Genomic DNA, 18,568 nt, shown 5'->3' with positions numbered 1-18,568 from the left:
CGAGCGAAAGACCTTATGCCAGATGCCGCGGGTCCAGCCACCAACGCAAGCTATCCTTGACCTGCTGGGGGAGAGGTGGAACAAATTGGTAGTCCTGCGAGACCGGCTTCCAGCGGGATAGCAGGGCCGCCTGAAACGGCCATAGGTGAGCAAAAACCCAAGGGACGAGGTCGATCGTGAACGCCATAGACCCTAGGATCTGTAGATAGTCCCAAGACGTGGGTGCTGGCAGCATAATAAAACGTTGTATCTGTTCCCGAAAGGCCTGAGTTGTGTCTGGGCACAGTAAGACCTTGCCCTGAAGAGTATCGAACCGTGCTCCCAAAAAGTCCAAGGACTGAGAGGGTGTGAGGTAACTCTTGGTGAAGTGCACTACCCAGCCCAAGGATGGGAGGAGCTGTACGACCCTGGAGACTGCCGCCTGTCCCTGCGCGAAGGACTTCGCCCGAATGAGCCAGTCATCCAGGTAGGGATGGACAAAGATCACCTCTCGCCTCAGAGACGCCACCACCACCGCCATGATCTTTGTGAAAGGTTGCGGGGCGGCCGCCAGGCTGAAAGGAAGAGCCCGGACCTGAAGGGGTTGATCCAGGATCTTGAAGCGAAAGAACCGCCGATGAGCCGGGAGCATGGAAATGTGGAGATAGGCTTCTGTCAGGTCCCGGGAGGCCGGAAAATTCCCCCTGATGTACCGCCGCGATGAAGAAGCGCAGGCTCTCCATGTGGAAACGGAGCACCCTGAGGGACTTGTTGACCTCCTTGCGATCCAGGATTGCACGACAAGACCGGTCCTTCCTGGGTACGACGAAGTAGATGGAATAATGGCCAGAGCCCACCTCACTGGAGGGGACAGGCTGAATGGCCCCTAGCATCTGGAGGCGGTCTAGGGGCTGTCGTACCGCTAGCCTCTTGTGAAACGAACCGCAAGGAGAGAAGAGAAACCGGTCCCTTGGCAGGCGGGCAAACTCTAATGCGTAGCTGTTCCTTAAAATGTCGAGGACCCACTGGACTGAGGTAATGTGCACCCACTCCTCATAGAAGAGGGAGATGCGACCCCTGTTCCGAGGGAGAGAGGAGTGGGTGAGCCTGACATCATTGAGAGGATTTGTCGAGGGTCCCCTGACCTGCCCCCTCCCGGGCGGGCCTGCAATCTCGAAAGGAACGGGTCCAGGACTGGGATCTGGAAGAAGACGCCCTGGGCCCCACTGGTCAGTATCCCCGGTAATGACTCTGAGCCCGGGGTCGCGACCTGGAGGGATTGAAGGCCCTGGAAGTCCTCCGACGATCCTCAGGCAACCGGTGGACCGTACTCTCTGCCAGAGACTTGATGATCTGATCGAGGTCTTCCCCAAAGCGAAACTTGCCTTTGCAAGGAAGCGAGCCCAGGCTGGTCTTGGAGGAGGAGCCTGCCGACCAGTTGCGGAGTCACAGAAGATGTCTCGCTGACACCGCAGAGTCCATAGATCTCGCCAAGACTCGGAACGAAGCATATTGGGCGTCCGCCCTGTATGCTATGGCCGACACTAGGCGGTCAGCCGGAGTCGCCTCCTCAGGTGGCAGGGATTGAGATGTGAGCGGCTGTTGAACCCCACGGAGACTCGCCCTCTGGGCGAGGGAGCTGCAGGCGGCCGCGGGCAATCCATGTGCCGAGACTTCAAAGACTCTCTTGAGGCAGATTTCTAGCTTCCTGTCCTGGAGGTCCCGAAGGGCCATGCCACCCGGGACAGGGATAGTCGTCCTCTTGGTAAACGCCGGCACCGCTGAATCCACTTTTGGCCCCTTGAGCAAGTCCAGGAAGTCCTCCAGGAGAGGATGGAGCTTCTCCATAGCCCGTCCGACCTTTAGGAAGGATTTGGGACAGTCCCACTCCCTGGTCAATAGTTGTAGAAATGAGGAATGAGCGTGAAAGGCCCGAGACCAGGGGTGCTACCCCGCCAGGACCGGGTCCCCCTTTCTAGCTGACAATGCACCACTGGAGCAGAGGGTCCCAGCGGCTCAGGTGGGGGATGAAGATCCAACTCCTGCAGGATCTGGAGATTCTCAAGTTCGTCTCTCCCGAAGATGTGGAGCACCCGCGGGTCGCCTCCCTCTAGCTGTGGCTCAGCTAGGGGATCATCCGGCTGATCCGGGGGGGGGGGTCTCCCCCCTGGTCCGGGTATGCGCCCGCTCCTCCCCGTGCGGAAGGGGCAAAGTGGACCCTGGGGCCCCCATGTGTAGTCCCTGAGACACTGCCTGGTGCGCTCTGGTCCCCCAGCGGAAGATCCGTGAGGCGGGGGGCCTTGGCGGAAGGGGGCTCCTGGGAAGGCGCCCTGGGGCTTCCAAACGCTGGAGGTATGCATTGTGCATAAGCACAATGAAGTCTGGTGAGAAAGCAAATGTTGCTTACCTGATGTAACAGGTGTTCTCACAGGACAGCAGGATGTTAGTCCTCACAAATGGGTGACATCGAGGATGGAGCCCACCACGGAAAACTTCTGTCAAAGTTTAAACAGAACTTTGACTGGCCCCTACTGGGCATGCCCAGCAAGGCACTGACCCTGCAGCCAGCAGGGGTCTCCCTTCAGTCTGATTTTCAAAGCTACAGGCAGTGCCTAGAAAGTAAAAACAAAACGAACCCAACACCGCGGGGTGGCGGGCGGGTTTCGTGAGGACTAACATCCTGCTGTCCTGTGAGAACACCTGTTACATCAGGTAAGCAACATTTGCTTTCTCACAGGACAAGCAGGATGGTTGTCCTCACAAATGGGTGAGTACCGAGCTGAGGATGTCCTGACTTGCACCAAATGCACCCAACGACGTGCAACAGGCAGTACAAGTGGGGTGGAATTTGGGAAAGGGCATCCGCACCCTACCGGGAAGGTGGAAGGGTGTTGGTACATCAGGTTGGAAAAAGGTTACTCAAGACAGATTGGCCGAAGATGGAGTCCTGTCTTCCAGCTTTGTCCAAACAATAGTGGGCTGCAAAGGTATGGAGAGAACTCCAGGTTGCAGCCCTGCAGATGTCAGGAAGCGGCACCGATCGAAGGTGTGCCACTGACGTAGCCATGGCCCTCACAGAGTGTGCTTTGACACGGTCTTGGAAAGGAATGCCAGCCTGCTCATAGCAGAAAGAAATGCAGTCCGCCAACCAGGAGGAAAGAGCCTGCTTACCCACAGGTTGTCCTAACTTGTTAGGATGGAAAGAGACGAATAATTGAGTGCTCTTCCTGTGAGAAACTGTACGGTCTAGGTAAAAGGCTAGAGCTCGTTTACAGTCTAGGGTATGCAGGGTCTGTTCTCCAGAGTTGGAGTGGGGCCTGGGAAAAAAGATAGGTAGTATGATGGATTGATTGATATGAAACTCAGAAACTACCTTAGGTAAAAATTTAGGGTGAGTGCGGAGTACCGCCCGGTCCTCCAGGAGTTTAGTGTAAGGCGGATAGGTAACTAGGGCCTGTAATTCACTAACCCTGCGAGCTGAAGTGATAGCCAAAAGGAATAACACTTTCCATGTGAGATACTTTAACTCACAGGAGTGCAGAGGTTCGAAAGGAGGTTTCATTAGACGACCAAGAACCAGATTAAGGTCCCAGGATGGGGCCGGAGGCCGTAAGGGTGGCTTCAGATGGAGCAAGCCTTTAAGAAAACGGGTTACTAGGGGTTGTACTGAAATAGGGACACCCTGTACACCTTTATGGAAGGCGGCTACCGCACTGACATGCATCCTAATGGAAGAGGTTTTAAGACCTGATTCAGAGAGATGCCATAAATAGTCCAAGAATTTGGAAATTGGACAGGAAAGGGGATCAAGGGACTGAGAAGTGCACCATGATGTGTACCTTTTCCATTTGTATGAGTAAGACTTTCTTGTGGAAGGCTTTCGTGAAGCTATCAGGACTCGAGAAACGGAATCTGAAAGGTTGAAAGGCTGAAGGACTAACCTTTCAACATCCATGCCGTCAGGGACAAGGCTTGGAGGTTGGGATGGAGGAGGCATCCGTCGTTTTGAGTGAGCAGATGCGGGTCCTTTCCCAGAGGAATGTGCCTGCGGATGGAGAGATCCTGGAGTATTGGAAACCATACTTGGCGTGGCCAGTAAGGTGCTATCAGGATCATGGTTCCTCCGTCCTGGCGTAGCTTCACGAGAGTCTTTGACACAAGAGGAAGTGGGGGGAATGCGTAGAGCAGACCGGTTGTCCACTTGAGGGAGAATGCATCCCTCGGCCGAGAGTTCTGGCTCCGAATGAGAGAGCAGTAATCGTCCACTTTGTGGTTCTGAGGGGACGCAAAGAGGTCTATGCGGGGAGAACCCCACTTGTGAAACAGAGAGGTCGCTATCAGAGGATCGAGTGACCACTCGTGCGGTCGGAAGACACGGCTCAGCCGGTCTGCCAATACATTGTCTACTCCCGGCAGGTAAGTGGCCCTGAGGTACATAGAGTGGGAGAGGGCTTCCGCCCAGATCTGCGCAGCTTCCTGACACAGAAGGAAGGAGCCTGTGCCTCCCTGCTTGTTTATGTACCACATGGCCACTTGGTTGTCCGTCTGGATTAAGATTATCTGATGAAAGAGATGATCTTTGAAAGTGCGGAGCGCATAGCGGATTGCTCGAAGTTCCAGGAAATTGATCTGGTGTTCGGCTTCCTCTTTGGACCATAACCCTTGGGTTTGAAAATTGTCCACATGGGCCCCCCAACCGATGTGGGAAGCGTCGGTGGTTAGGATAACTTGCGGATCCGGTGGAAGAAAGGGTAAGCCCTGAAGGAGGTTGACCTGAGTCGTCCACCAAGTTAAGGATAGGCGCAGCGCTTGTGTGACTGTGATTATGGAGGACAGAGGCTGAAAAGCTTGAATCCATTGTTGTCGTAGAGTCCATTGTGTTACCCTCATGGCTAGTCTGGTCATGGGAGTGACTTGAACCGAGGATGCCATGTGTCCTAGGAGAACTAGGAATTGGCGAGCTGTGGCAGTGTCTTGAGACTGGAGCTGGTGAGCTAGGGACATGAGAGTTTGGACCCGTTGTAGCGGAAGGTAGGCCTTTGCCTGTAAGGTGTCCAAGTCTGCCCCAATGAAAGATAAGGTTTGAGATGGGACGAAGCAAGATTTCTCGTAATTGACAAGAAACCCTAAGGAAAGGAGTGTGTTGATTGTCAATTGTAGGGAGGACCGGGCAATCTGAGGGGTGGAGGCCCTGATCAGCCAGTCGTCCAGATAGGGGTATACGTGGACACCTTCCTTCCTGAGGAATGCTGCTACAACTACGAGGCATTTGGTGAAGACCCGTGGAGCAGATGCCAGACCGAAAGGCAGTACTCGGTATTGATAATGGTCGCGGCCTACGAGAAACCGCAGATATTTGCGATGGGATTGTGTTATCGCAATATGGGTATAAGCTTCCTTGAGGTCGAGGGAGCATAGCCAATCCCCTTTCTGCAGCAGAGGGAGTAACGTGCCCAGGGTTACCATCTTGAATTTTTCTTTTTGAAGGTACTTGTTGAGGGCTCGAAGGTCTAAAATTGGACGTAGCCCTCCTGATTTCTTTGGAATTAGGAAGTATCTGGAATAGAATCCCTTGCCTCGTTGAGAGGGAGGAACGAGTTCTATAGCATTTGATTGCAGAAGAAGAGATACTTCCTGTTGTAATTGAGCCAAATGGCTGGATAGACTCCACGCTTGAAGCGGCGGGGAGTCTGCCGGAAGAGTTATGAAATTGAGGTGGTAACCCTGTGCGATAATCGCCAGCACCCACTGGTCTGAGGTAATCCGTATCCAATGCTGTAGAAAGTGGCACAGACGACCCCCTACAGGGATGTGGGGGAGTGGGATATGGCATGTGCTCCGAGTCGGGAAGTCAAAGGCCTGCCGCAGGCCCGGGGGGTGGGGCTACAGCAGGTCTTTGTTTCCGAGGTTGGCGTGGCTGAGGTCTGGTGGAGGATCGAGCCGGACGAGGCCTAGTCGACGGAGGGTAATAACGACGTGGCCGAAAGAATGACTTTTTGGAGTCCTTCTTAGGTGGTGGTTTGGAGGATACCTCAGATGGAACAGACGAAAGTTGTTTCAACGTCTCGTGGTGATCCTTCAATTCCGCCACAATTTGTTGAATCTGTTCTCCGAACAGATTATCCCCTAAGCAGGGTAAATCGGCTAGACGATCCTGAACCTCTGGGCGAAGGTTGGATGATTTTAACCAAGCCCAACGTCTGGCTGAGATGGCAGTAGCTGAGACTTTCGTGGAAGCATCGAAGATATCGTAGGCCGTTCGGATCTCGTGCTTCCCAGCTTCAAATCCTTTGTGAAGGAGGGCTTGAAGCTGTGGCTGGTATTGGTCCGGTAAGGTGTCAGCGTAGTCCTGCATTTGTTTAAGGATAGCTCTGTTGTACTGAGTCATATAAAGTTGGTATGAAGCTATACGAGATATCAACATAGCCCCATGATACACTTTCCTTCCCACACTATCAAGAAATTGGTTGTCCTTGATAGGGGGAGTGGAAGAGTGTGGCTTTAAACGCTTGGCTTTCTTTTGCGCAGACTCAACTACAACAGAGCGATGATCCAGTTGAGACTTCTGAAATCCTGGTGCTGACTGAACGAGGTAGGTTGAGTCAGCTTTTTTATTGACTGGTGACACAGATGAAGGTGATTCCCAGTTTTTCTTTAAAAGATCCAGAAATACTTGGTGAATGGGGATGGAAGCGATGATCTTGGGGGCATCCAGAAATTGGAGCAGCTCCATCATTTGGTGCCTGTCATCGGTCTCAGATTGCAGCTGAAAAGGCACAACTTCTGACATCTCCTTTACAAAATTTATAAAGGAGAGATCTTCAGGAGGAGATCGTTTTCTACTCTCTGTAGGAGATGGTGGGGATGGTAAATCTGTATCTGAAGATGAATCATCACCCCAGGTATCATAAGGATCATGTAAGGTTTGCTGTCCTGAAGGACCTGGTAGAGGATCCAAAGGCATCGATGGAACCGGTGCTGCAAGCGGAACAGTGAACGGCATCGAGGGCTTCGGGGCCACCGATGGAATCGGTGCCGATCTTGGAATCGATGGAGCCGAAGGATAAATCGGTGGAAAGGTATGTGAAGGCACCGATGGAACGACACCGGACGGAGGAATCCGGAACGGTGTTTTTCCTGTCGATGAATGTCCTTCCGGAGATGATGGTGTAGTCGGTGCTAATGAAATCACCGATGGAAGGGCGCGCATAAGTGCCTCCATACGATTTAGTATCGGTGCCAACGCTTCCACTATAGGCTCGGTGGTCGGTTCCATCCTCGGTGGCAGAGTCGGTGCTGAGGTCGGTGCCTGAGGCGGTGCCGGAATCGGTGCCGGAGGCGGTGCCGGTGGAGGCTGGAATCTTCGCATCGCATTCTCGATGGCCTCCTGGACCAGCCGGTCCAGTTCTGCCCGGAGACCAGGGGTAAGCATACCCGGCTCGACGGGAGAGGGAGGCTGAGGCAGGGCCGGAGGGACCACCGTAACCGGTGGGATCACGGCCCCCGCACCCCGGGAGGGTGAGGGTTTCCTCGGTGCCTGCGAACGAGACGTGGACGGTGCCAGGTCCGACCGAGGCTTTTTCTTCGGTGGCTCGGCCTGTTCAGAGGTCGATGGTTGCGGATCCTCGACGGGCCGAGACTTGTGCCGTCGATGGCGATGCTTATCCTTCCGATCTCCTCGGTCATCCGGGGAGGGGACAGGAGTCGACGGCCGAGAAGTCATCGATGGTGGACGGTCACCGGCGGGTTGGCGATGGTGGTGCAACTTCGACGGTGCCGGTTCCGATGACGTCGATGCTATCGATGGCGTTGGGGTGGGTGCATGGAAGAGGAGCCCCATCTTCTCCATCCTGGCCTTGCGACCCTTAGGTGTCATTAAGGCACATTTGGTGCAAGTCAGGACATCATGCTCACTACCCAAACATAAAACACAAACCCTATGGGGGTCAGTGATGGACATAGTCCGGGTACAATCCGGACATCGACGGAACCCCGTCGCCATGGCTTAAGGCCAAATTTAGGCGCGGGCTCAGTAAGTTCCCACAGGCCTCAAGGGCCAAAATCGACGGCCGCCGATTAAAAAAGGGAAAAAACTTACCGGTTTCCGCGAAAGTGACAAAAATTTGTCGAAGGGAGACCCCTGAGGGGCAAATTTTCTTCGGATAGAAAAATACCGAATTCCTGTCAGGAACGTGGTAAGAGAGCTCCTTTCACCGCGTGGCAACTGCTGCGCGGAAAAAAGAAGACTGAAGGGAGACCCCTGCTGGCTGCAGGGTCAGTGCCTTGCTGGGCATGCCCAGTAGGGGCCAGTCAAAGTTCTGTTTAAACTTTGACAGAAGTTTTCCGTGGTGGGCTCCATCCTCGATGTCACCCATTTGTGAGGACAACCATCCTGCTTGTCCTGTGAGAATATTGGAAGGCCCGGGGAGGAGCGGGCAGGGGGTCCTCTGGAAGGGCCCTGGCATCAAGGCTAGCCACCGGTGTTAAAATCGGAGGGGAACTGTTGAAGAAAACCTGCCCCTCCCCTCCGAATGGCTGAGAGACGCAATCCGGGGGATCCAAGATGGCCGCCGTTCCCGCCAAAGGCGGCGAAGGGGCCGGCCCACACTGCCCCCGGTGCGCCGTAGCGCGGCAAGACAAGCGATTTTGCGGCCCGGAGGTGCCTTCCCCGCCGGGGAGGCACATGGAACGGATGCCCCCCTCGATAGTCTGGACCCCGGCTCACCGCAGGCCGAACAGCGGGACGGCTGTGGCATGGTCTGAGGCGGCCGGGAAGGAGGGGGGGGGGGGCGAGGCGTGGGTGGGGGGCCGGATGCCTCGAAAATGCCGCGGGGAGCGGGAATCGACCTCACCTCCGCTTCCCCAAGTGCCCCCGGTGGCAGCAGGGGAATCACCCCCTTCCCTGCTGAGGCGGTCCCGGGGAATCAAAACATCGCGGGACCGCGGGGCTACTGGCGGCAGAGCGAGGAGAGGCTGGCACCACCAGCTTCCCGCTGTAATCGCAGCTGCAGAAGGAAAAACTCCTGAAACCAAAAAACAACAGCCAACTTACCCCCAGGCAAAGATGCAGGGAAAACGCGGGAAAGAAAGAATAGAGACAGAACTGACTGCAAGACAGGCTCGACAACCTCACACTAAAGCAAAACTTGATTTTTTTTTTTTTAAAGTAAACTAACTTGATCCAACCACAGAAGAACAAGCTGAGAAAGAAAATTAAAGCAAGACTAATGCTCATCCAGGGGAAGCGCCAGGTTCCCCTACTCTCCTCTGCTGGAGTCAGAGAAATACTGAGCTCCTGTAGAGGGTGCACTGGCTTATGTGTCAGCACCCTTCGAAGTTTTGTCTGACTCCCTCTGCTGGACGGGGGACATAACCCACCATCTGGACTGATCCTGGTACGTACAGGGAACAAGGGGATCCTGGTGCAGAGGATGGGAAGGAGAGGGAGTAGAACAGGAGGCTGGGTGGGAAGTGTTATGTTAGAGATGCTGCATCATCATTGTTGGGGTGGGGGAATGTTATGCTGGAGCTGCCAAAAGAGAGAATGTTGGGGAAAGGGTGAGGGGACAGAGAGAAAGAGAGAGAGCGAGAGACTGAGGCTGGTAGGGTAGGATGGGAAGATTGCAAGACACATTGGTGGGAAGACTGATAGAAAACTAGTGTGAAGAGGGTGGAGGAATCGTGAGAAACTGAAGGAAGGACAGAGAGATTTGTGGGCATAGGGTGGGGGAAATAAGAAAGATTGAAATTAGTGGGAAAAGGATGGGATAGGATTGGATTGCATTGTGCTGGTGCATTTGCATTTGACAGGTGCTGGCCCTCCATGGATTGAACCCACTTCTTGGTGCCTGCCTACTCAAACCAGGCAGAATGTACCTGAGCCACTGAGTCTTACTTATGACACTGTCTTGCTTGTTTACATTTTTTTCTTTTTACAGCCAAACTGGAAGCAAGCAGAGGGAGGGAGTGCAAAGGGGGGTCACTTCAGACCTCAAATTGTGTCCAAAACCTACAGCATCATAGGAGAGAGGCAGTCTAGGGAAGAGTCTCTGCTTTAAGTCTTTTTTCTTTTTAACAAAGTTTACTGCCTCCCCATTACTCTCCAAGAATAGAGAGAGCATGTGCTGTCAGTAGCTCCTGCTGCTGGAGCCACCAAGGGAAATAAGCCATCAGGAACCTCCCAGGGTGCCAGACTCTGTTCCAAAGGGCAACAAGGAAAATCAGTCCCAAGAGGACCATCTCCTGGAGTGTCCCCAAAACTCTGTCTACGTTGCACCAGGAACCAGAGACTAGAGCAGTCTCAGAAGCAGCCTACTCCAAGCTGCAGCACCAGTCCATGTCTGTACCATCTGCTGGAGACAGAAATACTGAAAAGGTGAAGGCAGTACCAGACCCCTATGATGAGAGTGAAATCAACTTGAGCTTTCTCTTCCTCTGTCTGCTGGCAGGGGGACATAACTTACTTGTCTGGACTGTTTTGGCATGAACAATAAAAAAATAAAAAAAAATTTGTAGGAAAATGCTTTCCATCATCTTTTTATTAGGGGAAAATGGGGGTGGGTACCTGCTTAATTCTAACAAACAAAATCTTATAAGAACATAAGAAATTGCCATGCTAGGTCAGACCAAGGGTCCATCAAGTTTCCAACAGAGGCCAAACCAGGCCACAAGGACCTGGCAAGTAGGTGTGATTCCTAGTCTAGAGATCAGAGCCTTTTGGGCAGCCCCAGTGAGCCGGCTGCAACCTCTTTTACCTGGTCAGGTGGAGTAGTAAAGTAGCCACGATGTTGTTCATGCTGTCGAATGGTTTCTCAGCCTCTTTAACACATCCTTTGCTGGAACTCACAAGGCTGTTCTGCTTCACGCCTGTCCTAGCAATTCCACAGCTAGTCATCTGATGAATTTTGTTCACAATCTCAACCAAAGACTTTGAAAACAGACAAGGAGAAATTTCATGATTTCTGTGACAACACTCACAGTACAAGCTGCTGCAACAGTAAACCCAGTTAGTATAACTTTGCCCAAGCTAATCAACAAACCAATCATCAGAATAGCAAACATTTAAAAATAAATGGCAAACAAATACATTTTTTATTACATAGAACCAATGAAATGTGGCAACAGAAAAAGACTGGCCCATCTAGTGCCCATCCGCCCAACAAATTTAGCTTCACAATTCCCATCACTCCTTCAGAGATCCCTTGCTTTTATCCCATTCTTTCTTGAATTTAGATATTGTTTTTGTGATATATATATATATATATATATGTATATTTATTGGATAAATATTTCATCTTTCAGCCACTTCAAAGCAGATTACATTCAGGTACTAGAGAATTTTTTTTTTTTGGTCTTCACCACTAAGTGGGAGGCTGTTTCATGCATCCACTGCCCTCTCTCTAAAGAAATATTTCCTAAGATTACTCCTGAGTGTATCCCCTTTCACCCTCGTCCCATGAGCCCTCGTTTTAGAGCCTCCTTTCCATTGAGTCTTGCCTCTGTGCATGGAAACCTTGGAGGTATGCATGCAAATGGAGGCAGTGATAGCAAATCTTTCTCATGCATATCCTGAAAACCTGGCCTGTTTGGGGCACTCGAGGACTGGAGTTCACCATCACTGCCGTAGACCATTTCTTGAGCTTTGCTAGATACCACCTCCTATTTTCCACACCTTCCTGGCTTACAGATTTTGGTATTATCAGCAAAAAGACAAACCTTTCCCGACAATCCTTCTGTAATGTTGCTCATGAAAATGTTGAAAAGAACTGGACTAAGGACTGATCCCTGAGGCACACTGCTAGTAATAAACCCCTCCTCAGAGAAAACTCCATTTACCACAACCCTTTTCATCTCCCACTCAGCCAGTTTCTAATCCAGTTATTTATTTAAAAGCATTTCTATTTCGCACAAATACGACAGTTTCATGGTAGATTACAATTGTAGAATGTACATAAAGTATAAAAAAGGGGAGTAAAAGACACATAGGAAACAGAGAACACATTAAAATATATCAGAGTAACAGGTATATATACATATACTTAAACATAACCACATTAGTGAACTTTCTGTTGCGCTACTGATTTGATTCAAATGCTTGGGTAAAGAGTAACGTCTTCAGTAGCTTCCTACAGGTCTTAATACAATTTATAGCATGCAAGTGCTCTGGCAGCTTGGTGTCTTGTTTTGGAGCTGAGACCTTGAGTAAGTTTATTAGCTGAGCACAAATGTCTAGCAGGTTTATAAATACAGAGGGTCGAGCTAAGTCGTAATGATGAATCAGAGTTCAATAATTTGAATATAATTTTAACGACAGGAAGCCAATTAATGTTGCTAAAATGGGAGTGATGTGCTCATGGATTGCCAGTGATACCCTTGCAGCTGTGCTTTGTGCAACCTGTAGAGGCCCATACCAAGGGCAAAGTAAACTCTTTTTCTTTTGTTCTGGATGTGGAGTAATTTTCCTGCAGTACCTGAGTGGGACTTGGACCTGGATTCAAGGCCCAATGCTCTAACCACTAGGCTACTCCTTTTTAGCAATAGGAACTACTCCTCACTCTTGGGAAGGGACTAACAAGTCCTGCTTTCTTCTGTTCTCCCAATGCACTGTTGTAATTTTTGTACTTTTGCCAGCGTAGCCCAATCTGAGAGGATTCTGGGCTGATATGGCAGAATTCAAGGAAAGGAAATCAGTAAGATTAAATTTCCTTATCCTGCTATCCTAACCCAGATGAATGGAATGTACCCAACCTTCCCTCATACTGGCTGGGAGGAGGTCCAGGTTCCTCTCAAGTCCCTCTACCCCAAAACAGCATCCTTCCTAGCCCAGACATCTAAGTGGTAATCTCAGCAAAGAATGCAAGGACAATCAAGTCACTGACTTGCAAATATTCTCTGGGGAGATCACCCTAGATTCAGCAAAGGAAGCTGCTTGTGCTTTCATTAAGGAGTAAATTTTAAAAGGTGCGCGTGCGTGTTCATGTGCGCGCGCTTCCCGGCGTGCACACATGGACGTGCCGATTTTATAACATGCGTGTGCCACTGCGCATATTATAAAATCCCCCTGGCCGTGCGCTCATGTGTGGGCGGCGTGCATGCAGGGGAACCTAATTTTATAAAACTACGCGCGGCGATGAGATCAGGCCTCTCCCACTTCCCTACCCCCTACCCATATTCCCTTCCTCTTCCCCTCTCCTCCCCACCCCTAAACAGACTCGTACCTTTTTTGTTGTTGTTGTTTTGTTGCTTACTGCTCTGTTGGAGCACATAACCCCCGGGGATATACGTGCACTGGGCAATTAAAATCTACCTGTTAATGCACACCTCACCTTTTCTGGAACTCATAGTCTATGGTCAGTATGTAATGTGCCAATAACTTCCTTAATCCATCTGGCTACAGAGTATTTAGAAGCCGCCTCAATTGTACGAGGTCTGCTAAACAGGACAAATAATCTGTCCAGCTTCTGAAAGGAACTGGACACCTTAAGCTATCTCAAAATGATTTTATGTACAACCAATTTACACAATTTCGATTTAAACATCAGCAAGAAAATTAACTGGCTTTGCAACATTCTGCCCACCAAAGGCCATGGAGGAAAGACAAAGTAGCCCCTTTATTGGCTACTCCTGAATCAGAATCTCCTCTCCTGAAGTTAAACTCTTTCCTCCAACTGAAGAACCTGAACACCTTGGCATTGTTGTGGGAGGCCATCAGATACATTACTGGCACTCCCTTTTCTGCCACTGAGTAGACTTCCTTTGAGAGAGACTACTTTCCCAGATTCAGACAGTTCCGACTGAAAAAATTCATCTGTGTAATTTCTCTATTTCAGATACCAAAATCCAAGGCAAAATATCTTTTTGGAGGTGAAAAACTAGCAGTAACCAAATAAGAAAGAACCTGGGGGAGTCTGCATGTCTAATGACCTCAAGCTAATCAGCTAATGGTATATGAGAGTGCATAAAGAGAGAGATCACTAGTACCTCTCTATAAGTCTCTGTTGCAACACCACCTTGAGTACTGTGCACTGCTCTAGAGACCACATCTAAAGAAGGCCATTAATATGGTAGAGGTAATTAAGAATGTAAGTGGTGCCATACTGTGTTAGACCAGTAGTCCAATGAGCCCAGAATCCCTGGCAAATCCCAAGAGAAAAGCCTGCTCCATATTGTTCATTCTGACATAAGCTCTGCATGGGAGAGTAGCTAGAAAGAAGCCATTACTGAAGAAAAACCATATCAAAGCACATCTGGAGTTTGCCAAAAAACATCAGAATGATCCGGCTAAAATGTGTGATAAAGTTTTGTGGTCAGATGAGACAAAAATGGAGCATTTTGCCCAAAACTTCAAATACTGTTTGTGGCACAAACCTAACACTGCCCATTACTCAGCAAACACAATCCCAACAGTAAGAACATAAGAAATTGCCATACTGGATCAGACAAAGGGTCCATCAAGCCCAACATCCTGTTTCCAACAGTGGCCAATCCAGACTACAAGTACCTGGCAAGTACCCAAACACTAAGTCTATCCCACGCTACTGATGCCAGTAAAAGCAGTGGCTACTCTTAAGACAACTTGATTAATAGCAGTTAATGGACTTCTCCTCCAAGAAATTATCCAAACCTTTTTTTAAACCCAGCTACACTAACTGCACTAACCACATCTTCTGGCAACAAATTCCACAGCTTAATTGTGCAAGTAGGGAAAAATAACTCATGCTATAGTTACACAATGTTAGGTTCCATATTAGGAGCTACAACCCAAGAACGATCTAGGCATCATAATGGATAACACATTGAAATTGTTGGTTCAGTGTGCTGCGGCAGTCAAGAAAGAAAACAGAATGTTTGGAATTATTAGGAAGGGAATGGTGAATAAAACGAAAAATGTCATAATGCCTCTATATCGCTCCATGGTGAGACCGCACCTTGAATACTGTGTACAATTCTGGTCGCCGCATCTCAAAAAAAGATATAGTTGCAATAGAGAAGGTACAGAGAAAGGCGAACAAAATGATAAAGGGGATGGAACAGCTCCCCTATGAAGAAAGACTAAAGAGGTTAGGACTGTTCAGCTTGGAGAAGAGATGGCTGATATGATAGAAGTGCTTAAAATCATGAGAAGTCTAGAACGGGCAAATGTAAATCAGTTATTTACTCTTTTGGATAACAGAAGGACAAGGGGCAAACCATGAAGTTAGCATGTGGTACATTTAAAACTAATTGGAGAAAGTTCTTTTTTACTCAAAGCACAATTAAACTCTGGAATTTGTTGCTGGGGGATGTGGTTAGTGCAGTTAGTGTAGCTGGGTTTAAAAAAGGATTGGATAAGTTTTTGGAGAAGTCCATTACCTGCTTTTAATTAAATTGACTTAGAAAATAGCCACTGTAACATGGGATAGATTTAGTTTTTGGGTACTTGCCAGGTTCTTATGGCCTGGATTGGCTACTGTTGGAGACAGGATGCTGGGCTTGATGGACCTTGGTCTGACCCAGTATGGCATGTTCTTATGGCCCAGTATGGCATGTTCTTATGACAGACCAGGTGGAAATGGTAGGTCTTTTCTGTAAGAGTCACAGCCAGCAAAGAGTGCAGGTACACACAAATCAGTAACTGCTGCGTTTGAGGTTCCCTACCTGGTTATCTATTGGCAGAACACAGTCCGCATGCTCCGTCAGTTCCTTCATGGCCAGAACGCTGTTGTATGGAGATGTGATGACATCGTCCTCAGCAGAAGGGTAAACCGAAGTAACGAATCTGTAAACCTCTGGGAATTCTTCTTCAAGAGTCTTCAGCACAAAGGTGCCCAGCCCAGAGCCTGTTCCTGAGAATGAATAACGAGAGTTGGACAAATGGAGACATTCAGAGGAGTTAGATGGAGAAACAACTGCCTGACAGGGTTCTGGGATCCCTTACTAATGCATCATTACAACTTAAGTTAACTCAGCAGTAACAAAAACTAACCCTGCTGTGAAACACACACCTTTAATCCACTTTTTTAGGACTGATACTAAATGATGGTGAGGGAATGTTAGACTCCAAGCATCCTCTGAATATGAGGCTCATGACAATCAATTCAGAAAGATTATCTATAGAAGGACGACCCTTACAAATATAGGCTGAAGAAATAGCTTCTTTCAACCACTGGGCCAAAGTAGCTTTCGATGCTTTCTCCCCTTTCTTCGCTCCACTGAACAACACAAAAAGATGGTCCGAACATTGGAAAGAATTAGTGACCTTCAAATAACACAACAGAGCATGTCAAACATCCAGAAGATGAAGATCTCTACCCATCGCAGAATCACGAGAACACTCTGCTCTCTGCCACCCAGGTCGGCCCTCCCCGCACTCTCGGTGCTGACACATCGGGGTCAGGGGAGGTGGACCTGAGACAGGGAGAGCGGCCACATCGCGCCAGCACCCCCCGATCCGGACAGGATCTACAAAAAAATAAAGAAAACAGCGCGATCAACACTCAGCGGACTCACTCTACAGACGGACATATAACATCTACAGACTGACACCCACCCATCACTCACCTTCCTCACTCAGCAGACAGGCACTCACCCTTCAGCAGACGGACGCTCTCTCATCATTCATTCATCCTCCCCTCTCAGCAGAAGGACGACCTCATTCATCAATCCTCTCTCAGAATAAGGACACTCAATCCTCTCGTAGCCTCTCCCAGTCCACCAGGACACCCCGCTCCTCACACTTCCAATTTCAACTCCCCAGGATTCCCACCCTAATCCCTTCGCGCCAACAAACAGATGCTCAACCAAAGCCAGACCAGCCTGAACACAAGTGGAACATGACACAAGGATACCAGATTCCCATCCTCCACCACAGCGCCCTTACCAAGGAAAAATCTCACACGTCACTCTGGACACGCACCACTATATCCCTTATCCCTATATCCCTCTTACCCAACTACTGGGTCTTGCACTACTCTCAGTATCTTTATTTAACGCTCAATCGATCACAAAAAAAATCACACATTCTAAATGATTATCTCCTCGACGCAAACCCAGACATCTGCACCATAAGAGAAACCTGGCTTAAACCGACAGATATAGCCCTGACAAACCAACTACCTATACATCAATACGACGTCTTCTCTCTTCCCAGACAGAAAAAAAGAGGCGGCGGCTTGCTCCTAGTGGCCAAAAAGGAACTTAGGCTTACCCTTCAACCAATTAAGTCAGCCTCTAAATTAGAACTAGACCTGTTTAAATCCGACCATCTGCAAATCCACCTTATCTACGCCCCACCTGGTCTCCTGGACACAGATGCCTCCCCCATAATTGAAATCATAGCCAAACATATCAACCTAGATGCCCCCGCTTTGATATTAGGGGACTTCAACCTCCATGCCGATTCAATCCCACTCTCTACTAACTGCGAAGCATTCCTCACCTCTCTCAAGGCCATGGGCTTCACACAAATCATCAACAAGCCCACCCATAAAGCAGGGCATATTCTTGACCTCATCTTCATCAACTCCAGTTTTTCACCCTCTACCACCCCCCCCCCCCCCCCCCCCCCCCCCCCCCCCCCGGAATGCACACCAGTCCCCTGGTCTGACCACTCTCTGATTACTATCACCCTCACAAGCAAGGAAAACCCCAAAGCACAACCCACTCAATCTACAGTTCACTATAGGAGATCCTGCTCCTCAGAAGTCCTCAGCGAGCCTCTAACAAAGGAACTCCACAAATTAGAAGTCTCTGATCCCAACTCGGCACTCCACTCATGGCTTAGTATCACAGAATCAATAGCGAACAAAGTATGCCCTCGGGCAGCCAGAAGAATCAAGCAGACGCCTAATAGGAAACAACCATGGTTCTCCGATGAACTCAGAGAACTTAAACGAAACCTCAGACAAAGAGAAAACAAATGGCGTAAGAACCCGTGCCCGAGCACACTAAATGCATACAAATCAGCCTTACACATATACAGAAACGCCACTCTCCGAGCGAAAAAAGATTTCTATGGTCACAGAATACATGACCTTGTCTTTGATCCTAAGGCTCTATATTCTCCTATGTATCAGAGCTCACAAAAACCTCTACCCCATGCATCCCAGACGAACAGGCACAAGTAAAGGCAAACGAACTGGCAACTTTTTTCCACAACAAAATATCTAACTTAGCAACACTCCTGCCTTTCAATTCTACCTCCACTCGCAACTCCAGCCCCCCCCCCTCCTCAAATTCCGGACCCTCACTGGATTCATTTGAACTCACCTCCACTCTGGAAATTGAATCCCTAATAAAGAAAATGAAACCCTCTTACCACCCACTCGACCAAATCCCAACCAAGCTTCTTCTATCGGTGCCAGGCTCCATCTCTAAGTACCTAGCGGACATCATAAACTGCTCACCATCTCAAGGAATCTTCCTGAACATCCTAAAAATTGCCACCCTCAAACCCCTTCTCAAGAAAGCAAATCTAGACCCTAGAGAACCCAACAACTTCCGCCCCATCTCCAACCTACCTTTTTTGGCAAAGATCATAGAAAAAATAGTCAACATCCAATTATCAGAATACCTGGAAGATCACAACATTCTCCACTCATCGCAATATAGA

The 18,568-nt window shown here is 49.4% G+C and overlaps 1 protein-coding gene across 1 annotated transcript in view; it reads right to left on the bottom strand.

The window, feature by feature from the left end:
* The window catches only part of TUBE1 (tubulin epsilon 1), a 119,159-nt gene that overhangs the window by 50,076 nt on the left and 50,515 nt on the right, over positions 1-18,568 (bottom strand). Inside the window, exons 7-8 of the mRNA XM_029595244.1 lie at positions 15,616-15,803; positions 10,734-10,906 (exon numbers count right to left, since the gene is read on the bottom strand). Of these exons, the coding sequence (XP_029451104.1) occupies positions 10,734-10,906; positions 15,616-15,803 (361 nt within the window). The remainder of the gene's footprint in view (positions 1-10,733; positions 10,907-15,615; positions 15,804-18,568) is intronic.

This window comes from Rhinatrema bivittatum, chromosome 3, assembly GCF_901001135.1.
Source record: "Rhinatrema bivittatum chromosome 3, aRhiBiv1.1, whole genome shotgun sequence".
In the NCBI taxonomy this organism is placed as follows: Eukaryota; Metazoa; Chordata; class Amphibia; order Gymnophiona; family Rhinatrematidae; genus Rhinatrema; species Rhinatrema bivittatum.
This window is presented reverse-complemented; position numbering and strand designations above follow the sequence as displayed.